A 15,708-nucleotide genomic window follows, 5' to 3' on the forward strand; every position below is an offset into this window, starting at 1 on the left:
AAATTCAGTTTTTTTTTTCTTCTTTTTGGTATTATTAATCAAAAGAAAAGCAGATGATTTATTCATAATTTTTTCGTTAATTTTTTTTTTTGCTGACGTGGATAAAAAAAATAAATGGATATTGGGTTTTTTTTTTGTGTTAACGTAAATCACTTTGAAAATGAACCAAAGATTGAGAATCAAATTAGTCATTGAGAAAATTATGTAGAAGGGCTGATATTATATCTGTCCTCAACTAAAACAATGCATTTAACAATCACAGGAGATCAACCATACTAAAGAGGCTACTCCCACCAGTTTCTTGTCTCTGTTTAGACAAAATTACACTTTCTTTTATTATATATAGCTTTTAAAAGGGATTCTCATGCGTTCTTCAAGAAAGATGGAGCTTCAATTTGCAATTGTGAGGACAGAATTTGAGCTAAATCAGAAACATAGTTGCTTACTGAATATGGAACCTCCCATGTAGGATTCCTAACCAGCACCCCTTCGACAACATTACACGAAGCTTCGACAACTCGAGAAATGAAATGCCATTGATTGATGTTAATCAACCCCCTTCCGCTGTGCTGATTCTACATACTGTTCTGCAAGCTTCTTCACCTTTTCACCCTCTTTGATAAGAAAATTTGCATTCTTATCTTTGGAATGGTACTTCATGACCTTCTCGGTGGTTTTTTGGACTGCCCATCTGTATTGTTCGGGTGTTATGATCCCACTCTTGCACAGAGGTCGGACGTGCTCCTTGATGTATGTTTCGACCTGCATTGAGTTATTCTCCAAAGATTATAATATTTGAGGTGTTATTCGATCTGTTCGATGTAAAAAATAGAACGATGGTTCAGGGGTGAGGGATAAAGTGATGAAAGAAATCGACCTTCTTAGCTACAGAATTGTTGCTATCAGACTGCTTATTGTCATCAGCATTGGATTTCCCCTTCTTATGGGGAGAACACTCCCCAGCAGCGGGGATTGGAGAAACAGTGGTGGCAACTGCTCCTTTTACACTCTCCTCACGTTTAATGTCCGATTCATTTCCATCTTGAATTAGCACAGAATTTCCATCATTGCAAGAATCTTTCTGCTCGGAACGAAATGCTGGAGTAGGCACACAACGCTCATCTGTTGGAGTTTCACCTGGAAGATTCTTAATTTGTGGCTCTGTGTCAGGTCCATAGAGTTCTTCATATTCTGCCAAGGAAGGTTCTTCAACTTCGGTACTATTCAGAGGAACAGCAACAGAGCCTTCATTCTCACCCTCTGAAGGGGCTGTTCCGGCCTCCACATTAGTTTCATTTTTCGGCAAACAAGAAGCATCCTTCAGAAGTTCAACACTCTCCGTCTCAGACTTTTCGGCATCTGATGCCTGAATCGAACTTTCAGTGTTTAGGGTGGAAAGAATAACTTTCAATTTTGATTCACCTTCATCTGGTGGTTTCAAAACCTTGGTGGTAGCTTTCGTGGTGAAGCAGCTTTCTTCTTCTAGATCGTACTCAAAATCACCATAGATGTCCAAATCTGGATGGTCATCCATTTCTATTACATTTTCAGGTTCATCGTCGTGCAAGTCGTTCATTGGAGCATCATCATCATCGACTTCAGTTCTGTGTGGAGGGCTACTCACAGGTGAATCAGATAAAAGACCTGCAGTTCTTAGTGCTTCTTGAACTTCAGGATCTGTTTCTGGATGAGTGGCTAGTTCAGTTCCATCAATCGGATCATTTGCCTGGGATGAGGAATCCAAATCTGCTGCTGCTGTATTTAATCTGCCAGTGTCAGTGCGATGCAATATCTCCTGAGAACAAAGATTAAGATATACAACTTTGCTGTTTGACCTATCAGCAACCTCCTTTTCTATGTTAATGGCATCTGCAACGGCCAACTCTGTCTCTGCAGTTCTGCGCATGACTGTCAAATTTGTTTTCTTCAAGAACTGCTCCGTCAGGCGGTAAAGCTGAGCCTGTGCTTAAGTTGCAATAAAAGGAATGAAAATAAACGAACAACTTGAGGCATTCAATCAACGTAAACAACAAGTACAACAGTTGGCCACCATCAGATGTATTAAATGGATGGTCTACAGAAATCAACGAGAAGGTTCTTGAACCAAGCGCTCAATTGAAAAAAATTGCCGCAGACATTTAAAGGATACAAAAGGACCATTAGTAATATAGCAACTGAAGTGTATATTTAAAATTAATGGTTTCAACACAAGGATCCAATTGAGTAACCACACAACATAATCAGTATTAATTTAAAATTTCGAAAAGATCTTTTGACAGTTTTAACTAAAGCATTTTTGGAGTCTTAAAGTTGAAGAGAAAAGAGAACTCAGTTTTAACCGCAAGGGGAAGCCTTTTGTCTTGAAACATTTCTAGTGACTGCTTTATCATGGTGAAAATGATACTCTGCCATTAACAATTATAGACATCTTTTGGCCAATTAAATGAACCTTTTGTAATTCCTCCCCTTTCTGTAATTGTTCATTCTTTCTATTACAATTTGTTTCCTATCCAAAACAAACAAACAGAAGCTAGCAGTTTTATTGAATAACAGAAGATGTAGCATCCAAAGCAATGGTCAATAAACTCTCTCTCCTTTTCCTGATAGAAGCTCTCTCATTTTTCAAATAATTTTTTTCCTTATTTGGTCAATATGGCACTTGGAAAACTCTTTCTAAGCACACACGAAGAGGGAGGAGAAAAGTCATTTTTAAACTTTGCAAATAAGTAATATTGTCAAAGCACTAAATATTCCGCACCTGCCTTACTGACATGGGAATTTTATTGTGACGACTGGGTTCCAATTTTGGTCTCATGTCTATTGGTAGCTGAGCCTGTTTACAGAAACAAAACACGACCATATGTTTCAAAAATTCAGACATACAAAATATTATATTAAGTTCCGCACAAGAAACTGAAAATACATACTAGCAATGGATAATTTCCTTTAAGCACAGCCAAGTCTTCGTCCTTTTTGTTTGCTGCACTGGAACCATCACCAGTTTTCCTAGCAAGAACTTCTAGGGCCCATTTTCTTTTATCAATTGCATTATTGGATGTAGAAGAAACAGTATTCTGTGGTCTACTCTTAGAACCAACTGATGCTTCTGAGTTTCCACTATGATTTCCTTTACTGGAACCCGCAGCACTCTTTGAGGCAGACACGGAACAACTATTCCCTGCATTTACTGCTAGAGGAGGAATACCAGCCTTCGTTGGAACCTTACTAGTCCCTGTGAGTGGATCTTTCTTCTGATCCAAAGAAGAAGAAGATTTGAAAGCCGAGAGAGGCTTGATGTCATTATTCCGTGGGAAGACGGATGTATCTGCTACATATAATCGAGAAAGAATCGGATTTGTGGGCTGGCCTTCAGAATCTTGTTTTGCATCTGGACTCCTTGGACCATTTCTTAAGAGGTCAAGGACGGATTTCAAAGTTGCAATCTTTTCAGGCTTTCTCACTCTTATGCAACGATGCTTCCAGAATTCAATTTCACAGTCTCGGTCCCAAGCACGCTTCCTTCTTCCATTTGTAGCCCCATATATTTTCTTTGTCAGACTCTCACGTATTTTCCCCTTCTGCAATAATGATTTTTTCGCCTTCACAGCCAAAGCTGATAATCTTTTCTGAGTCTCGGTTTTAGGGCCTGATATTGCAGCCCTGAACGCATCAAGTAGCTTAGAATCCAAAAGGTTTTCCCCAAAATCTTTTGCGCATTTGTTGCGAACTGCTTCTCTTATTTCATTTCTTAGTTTCTGAACTAGCATGGATGATTCCTGATCCTCACCAGCTCTTCTCATGATCTTTTTGACTCTCAAACCAGTCAAATTTTCTCGCTCATCCAACTCTTCATCATTAGAATTTGAGCATGCCCCCCTTCCTGGAAGGGGCCTGCGGTTTCGGCCCCGAACTATACTCATTATATCAGCATTGACACCTTTCTTTCTTGATATTCGCTTCAAGCTGGCTTCTGTAGGAACTAATGGCCTAGCCAAACTCTTTGCAGTATCATCTTGCTCAGTTAGCTCCACATCATTTTTAGAAGGAACTGGTTGATTCTTCCCCAGAACAAGTTTTATATCAGAATTGGCTTTATCACCTCCATTATCAGCAGTCTTCTGGATGTGATCACTGAGGGATTTCAGGAACAATCATGACAACAGATTATAAGATTCAAATTTAGTCTAAATGGAAATTGTAGAATATAAGTCAAAGAAGCATGTACATCTAAGTAGATTTCAATTAGCATTGGTCAAAAAGTGCAGTTGAAACACAATTCATCAACTATAGAGGTTCTGGAGCAAAACAAGAGTACGTTTGGAAATCTAAGGCTTATTAAGCCTGAAGTTCTTAATGGGCTGTAAAAACTTAATATTTTGGTTTGGAATGGTGAACTTTCTTTGTCATCCAGAGATGGGAGGTGAAGAATAAACTGAGTATCAGCTCCTAAAGCGAAGGAAGCTAGTCAATTCATAAATTGAGTTGGCATCAAAAGTCAGACATTAAGTGGGTTAATGTTGATATTGTTTTAGACGAGACAAAAAAGAAAGAGAACAAAGAAGTATTTACACCAATAGGCGAGACAAAAAAGAGAAGAAAAAACTGTTATTAGATAACAACATTGAAACAGTCTGATAACACATTGCGAGGAGTGAATTGCTGGGAACTTTTTTTTTCTTAAGAAGCAGACTTTTCATTGATAAGCTGGAAACTGTCCTATAAATTTGCATTTGATAGTTTATAGAATTAACCTGCAATCTGTGCGTTTCCTCTTTACACCAATAAGTATAGATGCTTCCGGGGTGGTTTGAGATGCGACATTATCAACTGAAAATATCCAGAAAGAAGTGAGTACAGAAACACCACGAACTCCTTCTTAGTTTCCAAAAACTACATAAAGAGGTAAAACAATTTTAACTTTTCTCTGGACTTGCAATAATTCCCAAAAGCAACAGAGGAAATACTTCCGTACCTTGTAACAAGTGTCCTTCTGAAGAAAACAACTCTGGCTTAACGTGAACACTTCGATCCCCATTTTCATCATTCAAGTAATCAACTAAAAATGCATTAAAAATAACAGCAATGAGCTAAGCCTAAACATAGAGATAAATTTCCTGTTGATTGATATCTTTAGATGGAAAAATACCAGACAAGAATGTGCCCACAGATAAACCAAGATGAAGACCCATGCTCAATTCATCTTTAGACATTTTGTTTACAGGGTGGGATATATTTGAGGAACTTCTGGTGCTTTCAAGGCTACTTGACTCGGTCTTAATTTCATCAGCACTTGTTTTCAACCCAACATCTGTAGGGGAATCATAATGAAAACTGATGGGAGTATCATGTGACAAAGAAAGTTCCAATTCTTTGTCCCCAAGTGCTGGAAAAGCAGAAGTAATTTCCATTGATGGGGTTGGCAGAACGAGAGTATTCTCCAATGGTGATACAGTGGCATTTGGCCTACTAGCTTCCGAAGCCAATGTGAAATTTTCAATTTTTTTATTTTTTTCAATTTCATCGGTTGACAAAGTGTTATCAGTTTGTACTTCATTAACCTGATTTCCTCCAATCATTGAGACAACCAATGCTGTCTCTCCAGTATCAGCAACGGATACAGACACCTTTCTGGAAAAACTTTGTGCAACCGAAGCATTCATTAAATCAAAGTCACTGTTAAACTTCAGAGCTGAAGCATTGATAGAAGTTTCCTGATCAATAGCCCCACATCTGCAGGAAAACCATAATACAGATGTGACAGACAAATAAAGAAGAGGCAAACCCAGGACTGGGTAAATCTGGGTTTAGTTTGAAGAATGTAATTTGAACTTGTAAGACTGGTCATTTTATAGGACTAGTTGAGATTCAAACATTTTTTCTAAAGGACCTACATAAATGCTATGTCAAATCTTATCTTCAATCACCTCGCATATTAAAAACAAGGCTGAAAGAAGCATGCGCTGCACAATAATACTTTAGATGCGGGGTTTATAAACTTATCAGAAAAAAGCTGAAAAAAACATTTCCTGCACAATCGGTCATTGTTATTACATTTATAGTAGTTTCAAGCTTTTACAGTATGCATGAAAACCAGTCTGAATTAAACCAATAGTTACGAAGCATAAAGGAGTAAGTAAATCGATTACTCTGCATCCAATAATGGAAACTGCAAAATCTAGAAAGATAATGAAACAACAGTTTCTCTGACTAACCTTGGGCATAACCATGTACTTTCAGTTGTATCTTCAGGATCAAAATCAACACAGAATGCATGATACCTGTCCCCATACAATTAAAACATGAACTTATGGAATAAAAATCAATACAATTCAGTTTTGAACTCAATCACATAACACAAATCAGTAAATCATGCGACATAATCATTGTATCCAAAACAAATAGAGATAATGGAGAGAGAAAAATGAACCCAAGGTATTAAATTGCCTTGCACCAATGTAAGGAAACGGGATGGGGAAGCTAACCCAGGGAAAAAAAAAGTTAATTAAATAATCAGTAATATAAAAAAAAAATAAAGAAAGAAAAAAAGAAAAAGAAGCAACTCAGTTGACTACTTTTTTTGAAATTTTAAATGATGTGAATTGACGGAAGGGAACTCCAGCTGATCACACTAAGAAATCACCCGAGTGTTGGAGATGCAATTGTTTCTTTCTAATCAAAACAAACAAAAGAAAGCTAAAAAATCCAGAGCCATAATATTTCCTTTTCTTCTTGAATGAAGAGCCATTGTCCAATAGAAAGCCTTGAGCCTTAAGGATGGTGCCCCAAAACTCTGGAGCAAAGTTGCATTTAACAAAGATGTGGTCCTGAACTTTGTTACTATTTCTACATGGGACACACCATCAAGGCAATAAGGAGCAGTTCAACTGTCTCTTTTGGATCACCTTGTGAATTGATGCCGCCTTTGTGACTAAGCTCCCAAAAAAAATCTGGTCTTCGGGTATTTGAGAAGTTACAAGCATGGTTAAGAAAGGGATGCTTCTTATAGGAAATACCACCGAACAAAGGCAATCATAAATATATTATATATGTAGATCATATGCTTAAACATGCATGCAAATACATGTATATATGCACATGAGAACATATGAATATTATGCAAGCATCAATGCATGTGTGTACGAAGGGCCGAATGCTCCAACTTTACCATGTATCACAAGAGTCACAAGCAATTGAGGTATCAAGATCAGATTCTCCTTCAGTAAACCCAGATCCATTTCTAATCTTACAGCCATCACCATCCAAGCAGATAACTGCCTACAAAATGAAGCAGTACATTAGTAATTATACATCGGACTTTCAATTATTTAATACTATAATATAACAGTAAAAGTGGGTAAACATTTTCCAGGGCAATAAAGTTTCCATCCTTTATTTCTAGTAAATTTGAAAAAAATTTAGTGGTGTACCAAATTTGAAATTTCCAGGGCAATATTTATGTGAACGTTACTTTTAATAATACATGATCAAGCTGGAACTAAGTCTCCTTAATATAAAAAATTTATTACCTCACATCTTTTAAACTTTAGCATATAAAGAAAATAATATGGATATTCAGCGTAGACAAGTATAGGTTTCAATCGAACTACTTATTTCCGTAACTATTGCTTTCGTTTCTTCTTTTTTTTCTTTTTACGAAAAATGAGAATTGCATTAAAAGGAGAACAATGGGGGAAACAACCTAGAGGCCGGGGTAGAAGGAGCCTCAGCCTTGAACATAATAAAAGAACGTTTTCCAGTTGTTAAAGACTGTAGTAAGGTTTTAATACAAGAGAATTTCCTGTGACTAGACGCCCAACTAGAAACTGTATGCTGTTTACTTAAAAAAACTAAAGATAAGAAGACTTATCCTCCAAGACCCTCTGATTTCTTTCCAGCCAAACGTGCCACACCAGTGCCCTGACCACACAAGACCACAAAATGTTGGCCCTTTGGGCATTTTCCACCCTGAACACACCTCTAGGAGTCAGCTTTCTTTAGATATCGGCAAACAACCACTCACCCCGAACCTATTCATGAGGGAGAACCAACCATTGGCAGCAAATAGGCAATGCAGAACCAAAAGATCCAGATTCTCCTCTTTTAAGGCAAAGACAGCACACCGACAGTGAGAGAACCCAGTTCCTGCATTTCTTTTGAACCATTTACCGAGTATTCCAAAATTCTATGAACTATAGACCTCAAAAAAAAACCCTTCACTTTTTAGGGCACTTAAAATGCCAAATAGCATTTAAAATATGAGACTTCACTGAAGAGGCAGAACCCATCAACTTCACAAAAAAAAAAAAACAGAGTTTGAGGAGAATACCCCACCTGCATCAAGAGACTACAAAGCTCGGTCATTGGACTCTCGCAACTGGACAACATCAAGTGCATCAATGAGCCCAACCAAGCTATCCAGCTCCCTATCAAAGAGACCTCTCGGTAGGCTACCAATCTCTCTCCTCACTATTCCGCATCCTGCTTCATCGAAATGGAGAAAGTATCTGGGAATTTCTCATCCAGCATTAGACTCCCCACCCACTTGGCCTTCCAAAATCTAACCTTACTCCCATTATTTACTTTAAAATTAGGAAACCAGAAGAAGTTATAGTTCTAGGAAATTTCTAACCGTGACTTTCCTCTCGCTTTTCCCTTTGGCTCAAAGAGTCTTCCACCCATTTGGCTCTTGACCGTAAACATGACCTATCAACCTTCTGCGAAGAGCCCCTTCTTCTTGAGTGAACCTCCACAACCACTTAGTAATAAGGTGCTGTTTCTTTGCTGGTAGGCTCAAAAACCGAGACCCCCATAAGTAATGGAAGAAAAGTTTTTCCCCAATTCACCAAGTGACTACATGGTTTATGAGTTCCCCCGTCCCAAAAAAGAAAAAAAAAAATCCCCTGTTTCCTGTGTAACTCCCACAAGATCCTTCAGGACCGAAAAATAAAAGAGAGGGAGACTACAAAGAATCGATTGAGTTAGGATAAGATAACCTCCTTTAGAATCCTTTTTGTAAATTAATCAAACACCTGGTCCCAAAAAGATTTTTCCTGAAAATTTACCCCCAAAGGATCCCAAGGTAATTGAAAGGCAAAGCATCAATTCTACAACTTAGCATTGCACTTGTGCCTTCTCTCATCCTCTTCAACATCAATCCCAACAATAACCATTTTATTTAAATTAAGATTAAGGCCTGAACATGTAGAAATATAGAAATAACAGACCATCAATTCTTCGAAATGGAGAAAATATCTGAGAATTTCTCATACAGTGTTATAACCCCCACTCAATTGCCGTTCCATAATCTAGCTTTACTCCCATTACTTACTTTAAGAAGAAACTTGAAGAAGAAGTTATAGTTCTTGGCAATTTCGAACCATGGCTTTCCTCTCGCTTTTCCCTTAGGCTCTAGAGTCTTCCACCCATTTGGCTCTTCACCATAAACACTAGTTATCACCCTTCTCCAAGAGTCCCTTCTTCTTGAGTTAACCTCCACAACCGCTTTAGTAATATTGCGTTGTTTCTTTGCTGGAAGGCTCCAAAGCTGAGACCACCATAACGTAATGGGGGAGAAGTTTTTCCCAATTCACCAAGTGGCTACACTGTTTATACATTCTTCTATCCCAGAAAAAATTCCTCACCAACCTATCCATTTCCTGAGTAACTCCCACAGGAGCCTTCAGGTCTGAAAAATAATAAAGAGGGAGACGAAGAACTAATTGGGCTAGGGTAAGACGACCTCCATTAGAAAGAGTAAGGTTACTTAACTTGCATATCTTTTTGGCAAATTTATCGATCACCTGGTCCCAGAAGGATTCTTTTTTTTTTTTTTTTCCCTAATTTCCCCCAAAGGAATCCCGAGGTAATTGAAAGGCAGAGCATCAACTCATCCTCTTCAACATTAATCCCAACGACAGCTGTTGTAGTTAAATTAAGAGAAAGTTCTGAAGCATGTAAAAAAATAGAAATAACAGACCACCAATTCTCAAGTAAATCTTCTTGGTTTGGTCTGAAATAATTGTATCATCTGCATCTTGAAGATGGGAAATCTCAATTTCAATCATTGCTGCATGAAAGCCCTTGAGAATCATTCTTTAGCAACAAACAGAATCAGCCCTTTAGAATCTTTCCGTAACTACTGCTTTCATCCAAAACTTTTTTATTTGAAACCTTGCAACCCAGCCTCTTTCTCAAATTCCTATGGTGTACCCTATGCTCCATTGCAAAAATCATCTTCAATTTGACTCACATGGCCTTTTCTTGAATAAGATCTCCAAAAATATCCACCCCCCAAAAAAAAGAGAGATATTTCTTTTGCACAGTTTAAGATTTGCACGAACTTGAAACCTAGACCACCCGCCGATTCTCAATGAAAGTTTGAAAACCACAGATTATGATGATCCAGCATTTTCAAAAATGAAAGTTAGTTCATTTAAATTTGAAAAGGAAAAAAATTATAAAAAAAGAAAAAAAGAAAAAGAAGAGCAGCTCAACTTATCAGGACTCCCAAGAAAATTAAAATTATCAAAAAATCTTCTTTTTCTTGTGTAGTGATTGTCAGTTATTATAGAAAATTGGAACAAATGTTGATGAAAATTGACCCCAAAAGTGCTAGGAGGATTAAAAAAGAAAGACAAATTACATTCTCGTCAATATAGTATGATGGAAAAGAGATGTTACTCTTTCCCTCAAAGCACCAATCGTCATTTCTGCAGAGAAGTAGACATGAGATGTTAGTTTACTAGATTTTGAAAAACTAATAAGAGTGAAAATATAAGTGGGATCAATTTGACGATTTACATATAATTCCACATGAAAATTTAATAAGTGTAGCAATTATTACCAATAAATATAAATATGTGAATACCAGGAAACATACTTTAATTCGCTCCAAAGAAAATAAATTGTAACAAGGCCTGGACAGCCAAGAAATCAGCAAGGAGCAATGAGACATGGGCAAGAGGGCTATTATTATCTGTAACCTTTAAAGGTATATTATGCTCACAAGAACAAGCACTGTAGGTTTTTACGAGTGTTTAGGACAACTTGAGTGACCCTTGATGATTCTTACTGTTGTATCTTGTAATCAGATGGTGAAAAAGTAACAGAAAATGGAGTGTGGTGCCATATATTACAGAATATAGATTACGTTCTCTACTCTTCACTAGAATAGGACTCCAATAAATATACATATGTATGTATGTTTGTATGTGCGTATGTATGAGTTTGTACGAACGTAAGAGATTTTTATCTTCTTGTCAATCCTGTGGCAAGAAAAGGCTTAAGGATTTTTTTTTCCTTTTTTCTAGTAGGTTGTTAAGATTTATTCCTCCTCCATCTGGTAAGACCTACTGCTTGAGGCATGCGTAACCACTATGGGAGGTTACTTAACATCATTGCAAATCCCAGAAAATTGCCTCTAAGCTGATTTGATAACTTTTCCACCCAACTTGCTCCATGCACATTACTAACCATCTTGATGAAATTTTGAGTCAACCAACATTGCACAAGCTCCAGTTCAGTAATGTCCAACAGAATAAAAGCTCTTATGCAATGTGAAAACAGCTATTTTTACTTTCTTTTCAGTTTTAAGAGTCCAAATTGCATCATTATTAGAATACAGCTCTGATGAATATGCATCAGTAAATATGATAGTATTCTCCTTTGCTAGCCATTTTGTAACACCATGTATACCACATAAATGCATTGGGGATCAGCATAAATAATTGTACAAATAATAGAACAAATGAAATAAGCAAACCTGCTAAATGATTCTTCATCTACTTTGTTGCTCCCAATAGTATCATACACCTACAAACCAGATCAAGATTTCAAATTTCAGCTATTGCTCGAATTTTTTCTTTATCGAGAAATCAAACTTCCAGCAAGGAAATGAAATAATACGTAACAGCAAAGGCCTGCAACAATGCTAAAAATGTAAGCGAAAGGTATAGCTTTGAGCAAAGAAATGTATAACTTACTGGAACACATGTGATAAGCTGAAATTCTTTCTGGCAAAGTGGACAAAGGTTTGTAATAGTTGCCCAGTTGTCAATGCATACAAAACAGAACCTGAAAGAAGATGGACAAATTGTTATAATTGTAAACCATTTGTAAATGCATACAAAACAGAACCAGAAAATAATATGGACAGAGGATGATAAATTTTTCTTATGAGAATCAACACTTTCCTTAACATGAAAAAATATATATATATACAAAAGAGCATGCAAAAAGACAGCGCAAACCAAGGAGTCACGACGACTACCTATACAAAAACAGACTCCCACCCTAAAGAATAAGTCCTAGCAGATAACTATAGAACTAAACATTGAACCTAGCCGTAGAGACCAAACCTCATCACTAGCTCTCTACTCCTTTAAAAATCCTATTATTCCTCCAATCCAAATGTGCCATAAAACTGCAATAGAATCCAACCCTCAAAAGGAACCATCCCTTGTCTCGAAAGAGGTGGAAACCAAAAGACCTCATGGATCAAAGAACAAAAATCTCTATGCAGGCTAAAGAAACCCCAAACCGCAACAAAATGTGGTCTCAATTCCAAAATGGAAGAGGCTAACAGACATTTCCAAGGGACGTGATCAGACCCTCAACCATACGTCAATAGACAATGCATCAGTGGGTCCTCAACAAAAGAACAAATCTCTAAGCAAGGTCCAATATGTTCACCTTCTCCAGTAAAACCTACCTAGCAAAAAATTTTACCTTCTTAGGAAGTTTCACCTTCCAAAATGAGGAATAAAGAGAACATCTAAGGGCAGGTGCATCCCAAAAATATCTGTCCTCCTCAAACTAACTGGAAAATCCCTTAACAACTATATGAGATTCACTGCGTCAGACGTCTCCCTGTTTGACAGTGGATGCAGAAAACCAAGAGAAGGTTTATAATTCTAACCCAATACTCGATGCATACAAAACAGAACCTAAAAATAAGATGATGGAGGTTTGTACTTGAAGCCCAATTGCCAATGCATACAAAAACTGAACCTGAAAATAAGATGGTGAAAACATCTCTCCTACCCTCTCTCCTCTCTCCTCTCTCCCTCCCTACAATGAAGGCTTTGGAGCCTTGCAACTTGAATCTACTGTAAAATAGACAGCCTTTCCACATATCTCCCTCTAGTAAGTAGCATCATATATCGACGTTCTTAACGAAAGCAGTAAAGCAACACAAGTTGACAAGGGTATTTATCTGGGTGACATGGTTCAACAAACATAATAACACCAAAATAAAGCTGAAAAAAATACATAAGATCTTTTGAACACAATGAATAGTGATGACCACTACATGATTGTGGACAATTGGAGTTGACATAGGTACACCTTGAAAGTTGGAGTAGCTACTAATAAAGGCACTTGAGCTTTGTAAAGGACCGGCCAACTTTATATGGTGGATGAATCAAGTTCTTCAATCCTTTATCGATAAATTTTCAATGTTGATGACATCATGCAAAGAGCATGTCTGAATCAGATCACTTGTATCATTGAAAGGGAGGTTATTCAGGAGCATTACACGTAAGCAAACTATTTAGCGTAACCAAATGCACCACTAGCAAACTTCACTTCTTAGGAAATGCAGTAGGTGAACAAGCGAGAGAAAATCCAAATTGGAAGTACTATAGTAGTGATCAATGACTGCTACTGTGAAAGAAATTCAAAGCTTCCATAGATTGATCACACTTCACCGGAATTTCATCACAAATTCAATTCAATAGCATCGTCCCTCGTTATTTATTTCTTTTTCTCGTTAATTAAAAAAAACATACTTTGGGTAGGGGAACAAAAGGATATCTGCAACCTCCTAGACTAACCTCAAATTTTTCTCAGCGAACTACGTAGTTCTGGGGCTTGATTTTGAAGAAAATTTCGCGAGACTTGATGAGCACAAATTGTGACGGATAAGAGGCAATGCCAAAAAGAATTTCAAGAGGGTATTTGGTTGGCCAGTTAAATAATAGTAATGAAAGCAATTCTTAGACACAATTATAATGATGTCCCTATTCACAACTTCCTTTTCCTTCTCATTAACCTTCATTCCACAAGTATCGTTAAGTTTATACCAGTTTCTCAACCTGGATGGACGCTCAGCCTTTGACCAGCTATGCAAAAGGTTTCATACCTAAGCTAACTGACACCTCCTAAGAACTAGTCACCACACACCTACTAAACTCCAAAATTAACAGAAAGCCTTTCAGCCATCTAGGTTTCTATTTCTAGGAACTTCAAATCTATTTCCGCCACTACTAATTTCAAGCATGAGAAAGAGAGCTCATGAGAAAGAGGAAGCCCTTATGCACACCTTTTTCACCTCAAGAAGTTTAGTCAAAGAGAAAAGCTTCTATTCTTCTCTAAAGAGCACAAGGAGATCGGGTAATTCCTGTCTTCCATCTAAACTAGCATTAAGAGACATGGCTAAAACTAAATCAAACTGAGAGGATGCCGAGAGTTGAGAGAGATGCGAAAGAAAATCCATCTTTTCAGAAGTTAATCAAGCATAAAATGACATGAAAATTTCCAGGAACGGAAACTGATTAAGCATGTGTACCAGTGCTGGCAGCAGTCCAGAACACCCCTATCAACAATGACATCCATGCATATCCCACATCTTTCCACCTCATCAGAAACCTCCTGTAACACGAGCACAACTGTATCAATAACCATGATGAAAATCGTAAGGGGGAATAAGATATGAACATAAACACAGATTCTTTTCAACTCCAAAAGGCCTCTACTGCATTCAATACGATCATACTATGTAGTATTAGCTGATGGCGGCAGAAACAAAGAGAAAAACAAAGATACTAACTAGAAACTTACATAATTGATATCGTAAGCCTCTGCAGTTTCTTCCTCCGTTCTCCCACTTGGAATCAAACCCTCCTCCATCATATTACTCGTAGGATTCCTAGAGGTCAAATAACGGAATATGTTCAAGCAATTACGATGCAGAAAGGTGTAGATTAATCACCCGTCCCATAGAGCACCCCGCAACTCCTATTTTAGACGTTGATGAAGTGGAATTCCGATGAGCTAGAACTCCATTTAGAGGAGCCCATTGGAATGCCTTTCCAGGGCAATTTGTTTGTTCAGAACCACGTTCTGTGAAGGTTCCGTGGCGATGGCGGTCAGATCATCGCTGAAAATGGAAAATTGCAGAAGAGGGTAGGTAAGTTTCACATGAAATTGCGGAACCGATGATCTCTCTCTCTTTCTCTCTTCCGGATTTTCTCTCTTTGCTCGGTTTTTCCAGAGAGATGGTCCGACGATTTTAGGTTCTGTCAGTCAGTTTGAATTGGGCTACAGAACGGCGGGCCCGTCCATGGCCAATTTCTGGGCTTCTCTGTACCCATTGACCGATTGACAGGAGCACTTCTCAACTTTCAAATATACGCGAATATTAAATTATAAACTTCATCAAACAATGGTGTCTATCTAGTAAGGGTCTACGGGTCGGGTCAAATCGGGTCATATTTTAAATTCAAGTGAAATATCCAAACTAAATATGTCATTTACCTATTTTATATTATATTATATATATATATAATTGAGATTGAGTTAGGTAGGCACATATTGCTTTTACGCTTAAAACGCATGTCCTCATATCCACGAGCTTGTTATGTCATTTTATGGAGTGACATTTACTATTTGAATCTCAAACGAGTTACTGACTTGAGATATTTGATCAAC

General features: G+C 37.6%; 1 protein-coding gene and 1 long non-coding RNA gene across 3 annotated transcripts; both read right to left on the minus strand.

Annotated features, from left to right (window-relative positions):
- Window positions 1-193: 193 nt before the first annotated feature.
- LOC111491518 (uncharacterized protein At4g10930) lies at window positions 194-15,359 on the minus strand. 2 transcript variants are annotated; one of them, XM_023140461.1, is made up of 14 exons: window positions 14,839-15,359; window positions 14,567-14,649; window positions 11,982-12,072; window positions 11,762-11,811; window positions 10,643-10,709; window positions 7,166-7,275; window positions 6,213-6,278; window positions 5,147-5,730; window positions 4,973-5,056; window positions 4,752-4,827; window positions 2,928-4,131; window positions 2,759-2,833; window positions 878-1,960; window positions 194-762 (listed from the first exon to the last, which is right to left on the minus strand). In XM_023140461.1, the coding sequence occupies exons 1-14, from the start codon at window positions 14,908-14,910 to the stop codon at window positions 547-549; spliced, it is 3,861 nt and encodes a 1,286-aa protein (XP_022996229.1). In that variant the 5' UTR covers window positions 14,911-15,359; the 3' UTR covers window positions 194-546. The 2 variants fall into 2 exon arrangements, with proteins under 2 accessions (XP_022996229.1, XP_022996231.1); XM_023140463.1 differs by lacking the exons at window positions 11,982-12,072; window positions 14,567-14,649; window positions 14,839-15,359 and having other exon boundaries at window positions 7,166-7,271.
- Window positions 7,648-9,322, minus strand: LOC111491523. Its single transcript, XR_002719709.1, has 2 exons — window positions 8,050-9,322; window positions 7,648-7,965 (listed from the first exon to the last, which is right to left on the minus strand). It is a non-coding gene; the product is annotated as an uncharacterized LOC111491523 (long non-coding RNA).
- Window positions 15,360-15,708: the final 349 nt, after the last annotated feature.

The sequence above is a fragment of the Cucurbita maxima genome, unplaced genomic scaffold, assembly GCF_002738345.1.
Source record: "Cucurbita maxima cultivar Rimu unplaced genomic scaffold, Cmax_1.0 Cma_Scf00016, whole genome shotgun sequence".
NCBI lineage: Eukaryota > Viridiplantae > Streptophyta > Magnoliopsida > Cucurbitales > Cucurbitaceae > Cucurbita > Cucurbita maxima.